Consider the following 13,880-nt stretch of genomic DNA (forward strand, 5'->3'; position numbering starts at 1 on the left):
TAAGCTTCCTGTGCTTTTAACCCTTATCGCCCTTGCTTTATGTCTTTACTCCGGCGCTATCACCAAAAATAAATCTTTAACAAAGGAGTTTGAGGAAATAGTCCAGGCTTTAAAATCCTACGGAGACATTTCGACCTCACACGATAGTAAAAACAGATGTGTAACCTGATTGCTGTTGGACTTGAAGATAGTATCAGTCAATCAATCAACACACACACAAACACACACACACACACACACACACACACACACACACACACACACACACACACACACACACACACACACACACACACACACCATACACGCAATTGTGATGGTCTCACTTTCTTCCTGCCTGTCATAACCTCAACCATGTTTTTGTGTCCCGCGAGGAATGCCTTTTATCATGTGACACGGTGGTGTTGGTGGTGATGGGGAGGGGAGGGGGTCGTCAGACAGCTGTTTCCCATCAGCCCTCAGTGAATTGCAGTCATCCAGTTGCAGCCCTGCTCAGAGGATCATAGGGGCAGAACAGCAGAGTGAAGCTCAAAAAACTGAAGAAGTGCTGTGGCCAAAAAATGCCTCCAATTAGAAGGTCATCCCAATTTGTTCTCCCGTATCCACAGTGCCCATCAGGCATCTCAGACCCGCTTGTCCAGTGTAATGTACAAATCCGTAGCCAGAGGTGAACGAGTTGCCACCATCTGGGAGTCATTATGCGTTTTCCTCATTGTTTCCTGTCTTTTCACCTCAAGTTCTGCTCTCTCTGTGTTGGCTCAGCTCCCTTGGCTTGTTCAGGTTCTAAGCCCCTCTCTGTAATTTAAGACTGGGAATGCTTAACAGCAGTCACTCATGCACAGGCGTGTACATTAACACATGTTGTTCACCTCATCAGAAGCAGAATTTTTTTAGAACAAAAGGTTGTTTTAGTTTATGATGTACCCTTTCGTTTTACACAGCCTACTCCACGTTCTTTCTTGTAAATAATTGTTCCATACTACAGGTTAGAGCTATGAAATTATTCCAGTGGATTTTTTTATTACACATTTAGAATACCATCAGAGAAGTGTTGTTTAGAGCTTGAGGCTGCAGAGTGGAGCCCTTTATATACAATCTACGGTGGAGACAGGAATGGGCTGCCTGTGGCCACCAGAAATCACACTCTTCTTCTTGGCGGGGATACAAGTTTGCTTTGTCTCCAGTTCAGCTTCTTGCTGGCAAGCTCTTTTTTTTCTGTGCGGAGGTTACTTGTTGTGGAAAGATGATAAATTGCTGTGGTAGCTTTTCCACTGCCTGCTAGTGAAGCCGTCTGGATCTCACCTTTCTGCATTACTCTAGCAGTGTATCATCTCATCTTACTGTTAGTCATTCAGCCGAGCCGCTTTCTCAGCAGCTTGTCTCAATAGACTTTAACCCCTGTTTGGTGATATTTGATTTAATAGATATATCAACAACTCATCACAATAAAGGTACTTTGGTCTAGAGTTTTGGTGTGCTGCTTTTAAAATATGTAATGAACAGGACAGCTTCAACCTTTTATTAGGGTGCCTTCAAATGGAACTCGTAGGATCGTATTTTCGACATGGGAAGTCAAGTACACAATACCCTGCTGTTCAAATGGTTTAAGTCTCAAGAACGCCGTTGCTAGGTGACTGACAATATGGCCTTGTACCCTAGTGGTGATAATTATGTGACTGTGCATTTCATTGCCAATAAAGGGCCAAGAAAAGGATAGACAACAGAAAACATATCAATATATTTAAAAATAAATAAAGCAATTTCCTTGGACTGACATTTAAAAAACATCAGCATATAGCCACAGTCACAACTTCTGAACTCAGAGCTTTAAAATCTCCACTTGTAAAAGCTGTGAATCCCACACCAGTCTTCTTATTGACACAATAAATACAACCCCAAATCATAGTCCAACATAATTAAATTCAACTCTATTGACTGTTCTGCTTTTCTGTCATTTTCCAGTTTTACGCGATGACTTCAGACAGAACCCAGTGGACGTTATGGTCGCAGTCGGTGAGCCAGCAGTGCTGGAGTGCCAACCACCCCGTGGGCACCCTGAACCCACGATCTCCTGGAGGAGAGATGGTACCAACTTAGATGACAGAGATGAACGTATCACAGTAAGACCTTAGACATCATTCTGACCTTCAAGGAATATTTCTCACAAAAATGACTCACCATCATGTTAGAGTCTAACAGTGAAACAGTTACTTGGTATGTCCAAATGATACAAAACACAACTACTGTAAGACACTGAGACCAGATTTTAAACCTTTATTTTTATTTATTTACATGTATGTATTGGTATTTTGGATGTAAGAACCATATCACAACATTTTAGTTATTTGCTTTTTATAACATGTCACTTATAGTGGACATTGGGTCAAGCTTTTCCACAAGACGTAAAATGCAGTACATTATATATTATATTCTCTGCCTCACTCAGTGCTCTGTTTCTGGAAATATGGAATATGGTTAAAAATGAACGTACACTTTTAAGACCTTAATGTTATATAGCTAAGACTATAATAAAAAAAAACATCATCCCTTTGAAGAACATAAACAATATATCAATATATTTAAAAGACAGAATATGTGTTTTGTTGGCCATACCTCTACGTGTGTGGCATCACTAGAAAGCCCAGGAGGTCCTTTAAACAATATGTTCGGACTTGAATAGACTGCACACATGCTGTTGGAAAGGCATCAGTGTTATGTCCCCCACAGAGGAAAAATATTAATTGCTGGGTCTCAGGACTTCGCAACACTGTGCGGCACAGGCTATTTGGTGTAAATATTTTGTATTTAGTTGCCCTTTTCAGAACTCTAAAGAACCAATTATCTCTCACCTAAGTCATTTTGAGGTATGGGAAAGTAAGCTTGTTAAGCTAAGGTCTCAAAATAATTTCCCTGTGGTCATGAGAGCAATAAATAACATCATCTGTACTCATGTCCTCTCAGAATTGAATGTGCCAAGCCAGGGACGACACATGTATCTGCCAAGCTCATATTTCATATGCCCTGGCAGATGTGTCTGTCCCCCCTCACAACTGTTTATCTCATGTGGGGCGGGTTTAAGGTGATGACTGACAGAGGAACGTCATGCTCGAATGTAGTTACCGAACATAGTTACTGGACGTAACTGTCTCATGAAACTCAGTAAGTTTTCAGAAACAAATTGTAGTGAACTGTACAGTGGTAATTTGAGAAATTGTGTGACATGGCTGCTATATTTTTCCACTTTAAAACTAATATGCATTTGGGAATTAGTCTGGTGATGCCAGGCTAGAAAATAGCAATTGAAACCAAAAAGAAGATTTATTTGGCACCAATAAAATGCCAACCATAAGAAAAGAGCCGTGCAAAATGCTTTTATATATTCCTGATGGCGAAAATACACGACAGAAAACAACAAGCTGGCGCTAGTAAGTGTCATCATATGAGCTACAGCATGCTATTAATCTGCTATATTAAGTTGTCATGTGGTGCACAGTACACAGCAGTGATTTTCTTTTCATGTTTTTGTATACACTGAACAGCTTTCAGACCCAGAAGCGTCTGATGTCAGGCCAGCGAGAACAGACTTCTCCTTCTTTTAACTTCAGAATAGAACCAGCAACTCGGAAGATTGTGTGTGTGTGTGTGTGTGTGTGTGTGTGTGTGTGTGTGTGTGTGTGTGTGTGTGTGTGTGTGTGTGTGTGTGTGTGTGTGTGTGTGTGTGTGTGTGTGTGTGTGTGTGTGTGTGTGTGTGTGTGTGTGTGTGTGTGTGGGTGTGTGTGGGTGTGTGTGCGCGCATGTGTGTGTGTGTGTGTGTGTGTGTGTTTTGATTTGTTTATTTGAATGTCTTTGCGTACTCCTGGAGACACACAAGTGAATTCAAAGCTCATGTTAGTGTGGAGTGACAGGTAGAGTCTCTCTGGGGGACTGTGATGGACAGAGCAGCTATCTCTGATTTAAGGAGAGGCATGGATCAGAGCCATGGGGGATGCTCCTCTGAGGGAAATACAAAGGGTTGCTTTTTGCTTTGTACTTTCTGCGTGCCTGTCTTTGTCCTCCATAATCATCTTCTCTATATGGAAATATGCCTTTGCCGTGAGAGTTCACTCAAAGACATTACTTACTGTACAGAGACCAAAGACGTCCACCACAAGTGATTCGTGGCTACTTTCCATCCTTTTGAGTGTTTCCCTTGGGGCCTGGACCATCATTTATTAATACTGATAAGTTGTAAGTTAATTTTAATTCCAACGATTTTTTAGAAAGACTAACAGGAAAAGTTTGATTTATTGATTTTAATTTAAAAAGAAAAGCAGAGTGCTTTAATGCAGAATAAAACATGTAAATCACACTATAAACATATTCAGGATGTGTGCGCCTTCAGGGCATCTAAGGCTATGTGAAGAAGAAAAAGAACACATTGAAAAGGGGTAGAGACGAAAAGCTGAGGTTTCAGTGTCCGAGATGGAGGATTGACAAACCACATTTGGATTTTTTAGCAATGGAATTGCTGCTAAAAATGAGGAGCAGTCAGTCCAGGAAATAAAAAAGCTCTTGGTCTGCACTTTAATCAGCTGCTAAAGTTACTAGTGCAGCAGTATTTACAGCAAACAGTGGCAGCTCACAAGTATAGAATTAGTCACTGGCACTGGTTTGAGCTAGAACATCTTTGCAGTACTTTAGGAATACTTTACTGGTATCATGGCATTGCTATTGGTTCATCAGGAGACAGTTATTACACAGACTCAGCAGTCTGAGTGCACACAGATGCCTAAATAATCTAAGACTTTATCTAGGGTTCAACTGATTTTAATATGGTTATTATACATTTAATGAAAATATAAGTGCTTACTCAATGAAATGGAAAACAGTATGAGAAAGATTATGAGTCTATAATACATGTATCCACTTACATTCAAGTAATTGGAAATAAATCCTTTATTGTACGTCTAGATGTCATAGGTTTACCTATTTTATATTTGCTGCTATACTGTGCATCTTTTATTAATGTAAATTAACTCTTATGAGTTCGTGCAGTTATTTTATCATCATCTTTCATGTGCAAATAAGCCACACAAAAACTAAACTTGATGTGTTTTATAAAGGTCATATATTGTAAATAGTGAGATTTCCTTGTCTTTCTTTATTATAAAGCAAGTCGAGGTGCTATATAAATATTGCAAAAGTATCACAGCACTTCACTACACAATCCACAGAGGAATGCACACAGTCCGTATTCAGAAACTGTGACTTTAAACAACACAATATTTAGTTAGAAAGTGTCGCTACATTGCTGTTACAGTCACTATCGACTGTAATGACAGTACAGAGACCATGGATGTATAATGAAAAATGAAATTTGCTTTCAAAGCCATTAATTCCTATGAAAGTTGCTCAGTGGCGCATAAAACCAAAAACGTCCAACTGCCAGGTCTCAAAATGCTTTTGTGTGTGTGAGTGTGTGCGTGTGCGTGTGCGTGTGCGTGCGTGCGTGTGTGCGTGCGTGCATGCGTGCGCCTATAGAGCAGGCCCACTACAGACTTCCGCCGGCTGACCAGGCTAGGTCCGTTTTAGCTCTCCAGCTAACTTGAATGGGGATTCAATTATTTCCTGGGGCAAATCCGCTAAAGACAGCCACAGACGGTGAATAAGGGAAAGTGAAAAACCAATAGAACTATAGACATTACTACTTGTATAGGTTTATTCATTTCAACATAATCTGTCTTCTTGAAGATTTACATACCCCCCCCCCCCCCCCCCCCCCTCTCTCTCATCTCTACCAGATGAGTGAGAATTGTGGTCATCACACTTTCTACAGATAGTGTAGTACTGTATGAAAGCATGGTGAAATTAGCAAGCTAGTTAACTAGCCAGCCATCGGCTGGACTGCAGTCGGGCCGGGGTGTCTGTGGTCAGATCAGCCGACGCCATTGAATGCATTTACCATGAAAGTTAGTATTTGAGTGCACTACAGTTGTAGCGTCTGCTGGCTTGACCATGGTTCTGCATATTGGCTTCTTACAGCGGGCTGGTAGCCATGGTCCCTCTCACTCACAATATAGTTATATTCAGACAAACAGTATAATAAAAATATGTAAAAGTATGAATCTTAAAGCAGTCCTCTTTAAGATGTATTTGTTTTGTTCCAATAAAACACTGTATGTAGAATAGTGTGACTGTCTACCAATACATGAGGCATGTTTTACTTTCTAGGAGTGCAACAGTGATGTCATTCATGGCAGCATAAACACCCCGGTTACTCTAAGCAGTCGTGCAGTCTTGTTTTTAGTCACATATAGAACATTTGGCATTGGCTCTAAAGACAGGAATGGCTGACACTGCAATACCAGTTCCCAAATTTTCCCCACTTGCTCCTTGTGATTACTAGTGGTTGGTATTGTGTATGAAAAGTACATACAACCTCAAGTCACACCACAGCCTGTTAAATCTTCCTCTATAAACCACATCATTTGCAACACATTTAGAATGTCAGCCATAGTTAGGTCACTCTCAGTTGTTATTTATTTGGTGTAAAGTATGAGCTGTTTGTGGTGGAAGGTTAGCCTGGAAAAGGCTGACTAATAAATGAAAGGCTGTTGGTTTCACCCATGCAGCAGCATTTTAATGATGCATTCCATCTTTACACTGGTGAGTGGAGAGTGCTCACCAAGCCAGGTGCTGTCTAGCATAACACTGAATCCCCTGCCTGCTTTATGGACGCAGCACTGCAGGCAGACTAGACCTCTGGCCTCTGTTAAGGCATAACAGAGCCGAGCCATTGCAAGCTGTGCGCCAATTGCAGGGATATATGGATATATCGATTCTGTTGCTTAGTGTTAGTAGGAAAAAAGCAATTTTAATTAGATTAACAGGGCTGAAAGTTTTATTGAATGGCTGGGATAATATTTATTATATCTGGGTGCAGGGAATGGCCTTGTGTTTGTTCTGATGTTTTCAAATGGCATGTTTACCTGCTCACTCCTGGTCTGGTATCAACTATAGCAACTGCAGACTATGTGTGCAGTAGCTCACAATGAAAGCACTATAAAGACCGCTCCCACTGTCTGCGGGGGCGTCAGGTGGATAGGATATGAAAAGTATGAAAACAGTATGGAGTGCATATATCTTCCACCACTTTGTTGTGTATGTTAGTGTGCCTGTGTGCATATAGGGGTGGAGATATCAGTATAGAGGAGCTAAAAAGTTTGTGAAAGGCAAAGGCCGACTGAACATCTGAGGAAGGTATCTACAAAGAGGCGTTGTCTTTGTTCCCAGGGTTCTGTGCTAATGTTGCACTGGATATGAATTATGTAATTTCATAATAGGTGACCTTCTGTGCAGCTTGAAAGGCAGTGTAAATTCTATTCCTAAGATAAAGAGATGCATACAGATGCACACAAGCAATACTAGCAGTTTTGTCATCAAGTGCATAAGAAAGAATATTTTAAAGATGTTATTACATATAATAAAGGTTTCAAAAATATTTATGTTGGTGGCATCATGCATTAAAGTTACCACATCCATTATGAAAACTTTAGCTGTGACACATGTCATTAGAAAATTCTACGGCTGGGTGATTAATCAAGTTTTATTTTCAGATACGACTTTTAGGTTCAAGCTATTATGAAAACAAGATAATCAATACTCGTTTTGTCTTTTGTTGTTAATTCAGCGCACCCACTTTCCTTTGCTTTTAAGTTAGTTACTGACTGGAATATTTTGAATATAATTTACCAAAATGTTAAACAAACAGTATGTTGATGAGTTATCAGTAGGTTGTGGAAATGCACGTTCCAATATAGAAAATCTAATTTATTTTAGTCTTATTCATTTTTATTTGTAATTTGTATCCATCTATTTTCTATATATTTAGATGTTTAAATATTTATATATGATATAGTGTTTCTTTTTTTTATAATTTTTTGATGAATAATATTCAAAGTTCAAGAAAATCTGCTTAGTATTTTTATAGTTGAATGAGTGCATGATGTTTCTAAAGTCCATGAGTAATTGGGTTTGATAATCGTGATCTTAGTATTGACCAAAATAGTAGTAATTTCCATTTGCCGTAATCAAGCAGCCCTACACAGTTTACACATTTTGCATATAAGTATCTTTATTATGAAAGTGCCATACTCACTGTGGTTATATGGTAAGGTATTTTTTATTTATTTATCTTTTTGTGCTGTAGATCCGCAGTGGAAAGCTGATGATCACCAACACCAGGAAGAGTGATGCAGGGAAATACATCTGCGTTGGGACTAACATGGTGGGAGAGAGGGAGAGCGAGATCGCAGAACTCACTGTGCTAGGTAAAATGTGCAGCTTTGTGAATGCATTTCACAATTTTCCATAGCTTCACTTAGTGTAAGTGCCCTCACAGTTCACAGCGGTTTAGTTTGCTAGTCTGCAATTCAAGGTCTTTGTCACCGGGGTATAATAACCCATTAGTTATGTCGATTATGCAGCACTAACATCCAATATGCCAGCTTTGGAGAGGTTTGCTTCTGCCAAACACATGCTGAGCATCTACCGCTGCAACATCCAACGCTACAACCCCTCAAACCTGTCAGTATAAGAGCTGACACCCCCAACATCCAATATCCCAAATGCCTGCTTCAAGCCTTTATTCTCCATCCTCCACCTATTTTCCTAACATTTCCTATCAGAAGTTGGGAAATAGACCTCTTATCTGTATCACTTGGTTAGATGACCTTGGTTGAGGTCGGCAGCATACAGTATAGTGCCTCGTAGAGCCATTCAAGGCTGTGAGAATAATCCTGCTGAATGCAGAAATAGGTCAAAATGTGTTGTTCTACAGGTTGTGCATAATAAATTACTTTGGAGACTGATGGATGATTATCACTAGAATATTAAATGTTTCCAAACTATGTTATTATTACAATATGTAGATTACATTTAAGCTATTTATTAGTAATTTCTGTAAAAAAAAAATTTGTAGGGAAAAAATCATCATGGGGACAGACAGTATTGGTAGTTAGAACTAAAAATAAATAAAAAAGACAGCTTAGTGCTAGTCTACATGATATGTTCAGTGTTTTCTGTTCCTCGACAGATAGTAGACTGAATGTGCTCACATTCAACATATGAATTCCAAAGTATATGGTTTGTTTTTTATGTTTGTTTTTCTATAATCCCTGATTTAATTACACAAGTACCTTGTATCAGGTTCATGCTATTATAAAACTATAAAAATGAAAATAAACCCTTAATCAAAAGACAGTATCTAATCTGTTATAACACTTGTGACGTACAGTGACGTTTAGATAGACACTATGGATTGGCACTCTTATGACAGTGAGGATTACATTGATTTTTTTGTTGCCCTGCAGAGCGCCCAACCTTTGTGAAGCGGCCTAGCAGTGTGGTGCTGTTGGCAGAGGAGAGTGTGGAGTTTCACTGTGGGGTTCAAGGAGACCCTGTTCCCACTGTCCGCTGGAGGAAAGATGATTCTGACCTGCCTAAGGGCCGGTAATACACAAAGGCCCACTATATATGCATTAATTTACCATGCAAACATGGGTTTCAGCTATTTATTTCATCTCTTGATTGTGTGTGTCCATCCTGCCTACAGATTTGAAATCCTAGAGGACCATACCTTGATTGTTCGCCAAGTGACCTCTTCAGATGAGGGCTCTTATACATGTGTGGTGGAGAACATGGTTGGAAAGTCTGAATCATCTGCCACACTCACTGTACACGGTCAGTATAACCCGACCCTGACATGTAATGTCCTCTAAACATAGCACCACCTTCTCTTCTGTATACAGTTCACACACTTTTTTCAGAGCCTCAGATATCCTTTTCATGATTCAAGTATTTGCAACACAGCTGCTTCTAGCTTAACTTTGTGTCACAAATTAGCAGGCTGTGACCTTTTTATTTTTGTAATAGTGCCTTCCTTAGAGTGATGTTGCTTTCAAGACAGTACAGACAGGAAGAATTAACTCTGGAGTTTTTCTGTCTGTTTCTTTTTTCTTTTCATTTCCTTTCTGGAGGTCATATAATGTCTACAGCACTTCTAATAAAAAAAAAGCTGTATAGGACATTGTAAGAGTTTGTTTACAGTGTGTTTCATGGTAATGTCCTGTATAAACCGAGAAGAGCATGCAGAGTAAATTTACGTGACCACGGAAAATTGATTCATTTGGTCTGAGCGGTCCTGCCACAATAACACCCTTTAGTTTTTAAATCAACAGCAGGAAATGAAGAATAAGATACCCTGTTATAGTTGCACATACAGACCTATACTGTATACGTATATGTGTGCGTAAATGCTTACATAACACGTAAACACGTACACACACGGCAGTGACACAGAGGGTGATATGGACTGTGAGGGCAGTAGGACTTAATTAAAGATAAGGCAGGGCTGGCTGCATGCTGGGAAATGACATGGTTCCAATTACATCTCCCTCCAAAAACCTGAGAAAATGTGCATCACGGGGGACCATAGGTAATTGGGGAAGTGAATGGAGAGGGGCAGGAATAACTGGCTGATGAGTTGAATTTGTATTAAGGGAGGAAGGAGGAGAGAGCTATCTAAATGAATGTGTTTCATGTGTAATTTAAGTAAAAAATAATAATAATAATAAAAAAATTCTGGCTATAGTAATAACCATAGAATAATGTTTACTGACCAAGAACATTTGGCTGATATTAATCAGTTAACATTTGAAACAGATGTAAACAGCTTTGTAAGGGTTACACTAGTCCAAAGTATGAGATGAATTAATGCAAGCAAAATTATCTGCATTTTTTCTCTATTCTGCAAGATCATGTGCTTTACTTTTCTTTGAACACAAAAATGTTGAGAAATAGCCGCAGTCATCCTCTCACAGTACTTCCAAAACCAGCTGGTTAGCTAAAGCCATTCATCTCACACTAAATCTAGTTTACAGATGTCAAGATGTACAGTAGCTCCCAACTCAGAAATTGTCTTTGTTTGTGCAGTAGAGCGAATCCCTGCATAGCTCCAGTAGTTTCAACTTCCCCTTCTACCTGCTATCCAGGCACAATGCTAATTCCTCACTCTTCACAGTTTTATTTCCTCGTTAGTTTGTATCTTTGTCCAAATATGCCTCAAGGTTGGCTGGCTCTGTAAATCAGCAATTACATTTACTTTTCACACTTCGTAGTCAACGCATCTGCTGGGTCTTATATGGGCTAACAGCATGCGTCGTCCTTGACATCTGTTCTGTTGGAGTTTTGGGCGCCTGAAGAAATATTTTACTCTTCTTTAATTAACATAATTTTCAAACTATTCTGCATACTATACTTAAAGCTATAAATGAAGATAGCTTTATATATATATATATATATATATATATATATATATATATATATATATATATATATATATATAGATTTAGATATATAGATATAGATATAGATATAGATATATATATATATATATAACTATACTTAAAAACGTAACGATGTCCGAGCATGTATGAAGCTGGTTGACCAAAACAATATTGCATTATTTACACTGTCCATTGACACCATCCATATTTCTTTATGAGATCAATTTAAATGAATTACATGAAATCCATTATCATCAATAAATTAGCAGTTCTCTTTTTTCTCTGTTTTCCCTCTGCCTCTCCATATTTGTGTGCAGATTGTTGATAATGAAATAAAATGGGTATTTTAATAAACATCATAAAAGGAAATTATTATATACAATACAAAATACATTTAACATATACGTTTTGTTAATAATTAACTGTTTAACTGTTAACTGACAATAAGACTTTTGACTGTTAACAGTTTGGTAAAAGAAAAATAGGCTATAAAGTATTTTTGTAACGGCTGATTAACTTGCTGGTACTAACTTTGCACTAGCAAGTTGCGTTTTAAGCTCTTTTTTTTCCTGCTAAGTTCGTAGCTCTCAAGACCAACTGCTGGATGGTGAGCCAAATAACACATGCCACTATACTGACGAGGCTATACTGACCGGTACAAGTTCACAGCTGTCCGCAGACGCAGAACAAATGTTCAAGCCTTCTAGACGGGTGAACTTGGACTCAGTTGCCTGCTTGTCTGTTTAATGGTTAATAATTGCTTAATCTGGAGTGGCTATTGGTCAGGAAAAATATCATCTCAATTGCAATTCCTAGAAAATACCAAGGAAAGGAAACTTGACATGTAAATGATACTGACTGTCTACTGTTGTTTCATACCAGTTACATTATGCTCACTCTTCCAGTTGTGTCAGTACCATACCGGTATGTGCATTCATTACTCATTATACTGCTCTTTTTTTGTGTCTTTTCCCTTGTAGTCAACACTGGTAAGTTGTCATCCATCCCTCATCCACCACCAGACATCAACAAGAAATATTGAGCTCCTGTCATTGTCCTATCATCACTGTTATTCCCTCCTCCAATACAGTATGTAATTCATGTTATGTATGGGTAATTTAATAGTTATGGGTTGTTTTTTCATTAAAACAAGGTAAATAATGACTGTTACTTGCTACATACACACTTTAATTCCCTGAGCTTTTCATGCATATATGAGATGTTCTTAAACTTGAAATTATGAAAATGTTTGAGGCTGCCAGTTAATTAGGGCCTCATTTCCTCTGCAGTGCCCCCAGCTTTTGCCATACGCCCCAGGAACCAGGTGGTGGCAGTGGGCAGGACGGTCACCTTCCAGTGCGAGGCCACTGGCAACCCACAGCCCGCTATCTTTTGGCAGAGGGAGGGCAGTGAGGTGAGATTGACTCTCAGTCTGTCTTTTCACTAAATCACTACCCAGTTCAAATAACGCCAGTTAATGCCTTTCTAACTCTGTGATCTCTGTCCGCCCTCCAGAGTCTCCTCTTCTCTTACCAGCCACCACAGCCCTTTAGCCGTCTGTCTGTCTCCCAGATGGGCAGTTTGACCATTACCGATGTTCAACGCTCTGATGCCGGCTTCTACAGCTGCCAGGCGCTCAACATCGCTGGCAGTGTTATTACGAAAGCACTGCTGGAGGTTTCAGACTGTGAGTAAAGGGAAGGTGTGATGGAGGGCAGATGGGGGGTACTTTTATTCAGCCCATGTCTAGCTTCAATGTTTTGTCTTTTGGCTAAACAGACTACTTTGCTGCTGTAGTTTTCCTTTGTTGAGCATGTGTCCGAGGCTATACACCTGCCTTGGTTGCAGACTGGTGCAGAGCTACCTCCCCTAAAGGTTTGGTGGCTGGCCTTGGTTACTAATTATCAGGGGAGGGATTTTAGGAGCTATTGTTCACATGTTGGGCTGAATACCATTTGTTTCCATGGTGATTGTGTGTAAAGAGTGTCTGGCCATATCTATTTTACCTCTGAAAATATAATTTCCTAACTTACAACTGCACAGTATGTTATCACAATGAAAAGGACTATGGGAAATATCATTAATTATATAAATTGTAACAACATAGCCTGTTTTCTATCTACTATAAATATTTTTGAATATTGATTAATTTAAAGGTATTTCTATGTAGAAAGTGATCTGAGGGACTCCTAGGTAATGAATAAGTGTGTTAATTGTTTTTTTATTTAAAAAAAAAAAGCAATTTAAATGTGCTTGGAGGCCCCTAACAGTAACTAGACAACCACCAGCAAAGTCTACACGCTCCCAGTTAAATGACCTGTGTGTCATGAATATATGTGTCTGGGTACTGTAACTGTGTACTATGTACATATAGTAAATTAATGAAGATAATTGCTTTAGGCTTAAACAGACGTAAATTAATGCAGCCCTATTATTTATAAAGGATAATCTTTTGCTCATGTTGGTAATGTGTTCTCATCCGCTCAGAAAAATCTGTTACAGGTAATGGAAGTAAAAAAAGAAAAAAAGATGGGGTCATTTTTTATGGAATATTTT

General features: G+C 39.0%; 1 protein-coding gene across 1 annotated transcript in view; it reads left to right on the top strand.

The window, feature by feature from the left end:
• LOC310956592 (roundabout homolog 1-like) overlaps positions 1–13,880 on the top strand; it is an 84,361-nt gene that overhangs the window by 57,297 nt on the left and 13,184 nt on the right. The window contains exons 4-9 of the mRNA XM_083926881.1: positions 1,963–2,120; positions 8,189–8,309; positions 9,351–9,489; positions 9,593–9,720; positions 12,614–12,738; positions 12,840–13,011. Coding sequence (XP_083783007.1) covers positions 1,963–2,120; positions 8,189–8,309; positions 9,351–9,489; positions 9,593–9,720; positions 12,614–12,738; positions 12,840–13,011 — 843 coding nt within the window. The remainder of the gene's footprint in view (positions 1–1,962; positions 2,121–8,188; positions 8,310–9,350; positions 9,490–9,592; positions 9,721–12,613; positions 12,739–12,839; positions 13,012–13,880) is intronic.

The sequence above is a fragment of the Echiichthys vipera genome (genome assembly GCF_963691815.1).
Source record: "Echiichthys vipera genome assembly, chromosome: 14".
NCBI classification, from domain to species: domain Eukaryota; kingdom Metazoa; phylum Chordata; class Actinopteri; order Perciformes; family Trachinidae; genus Echiichthys; species Echiichthys vipera.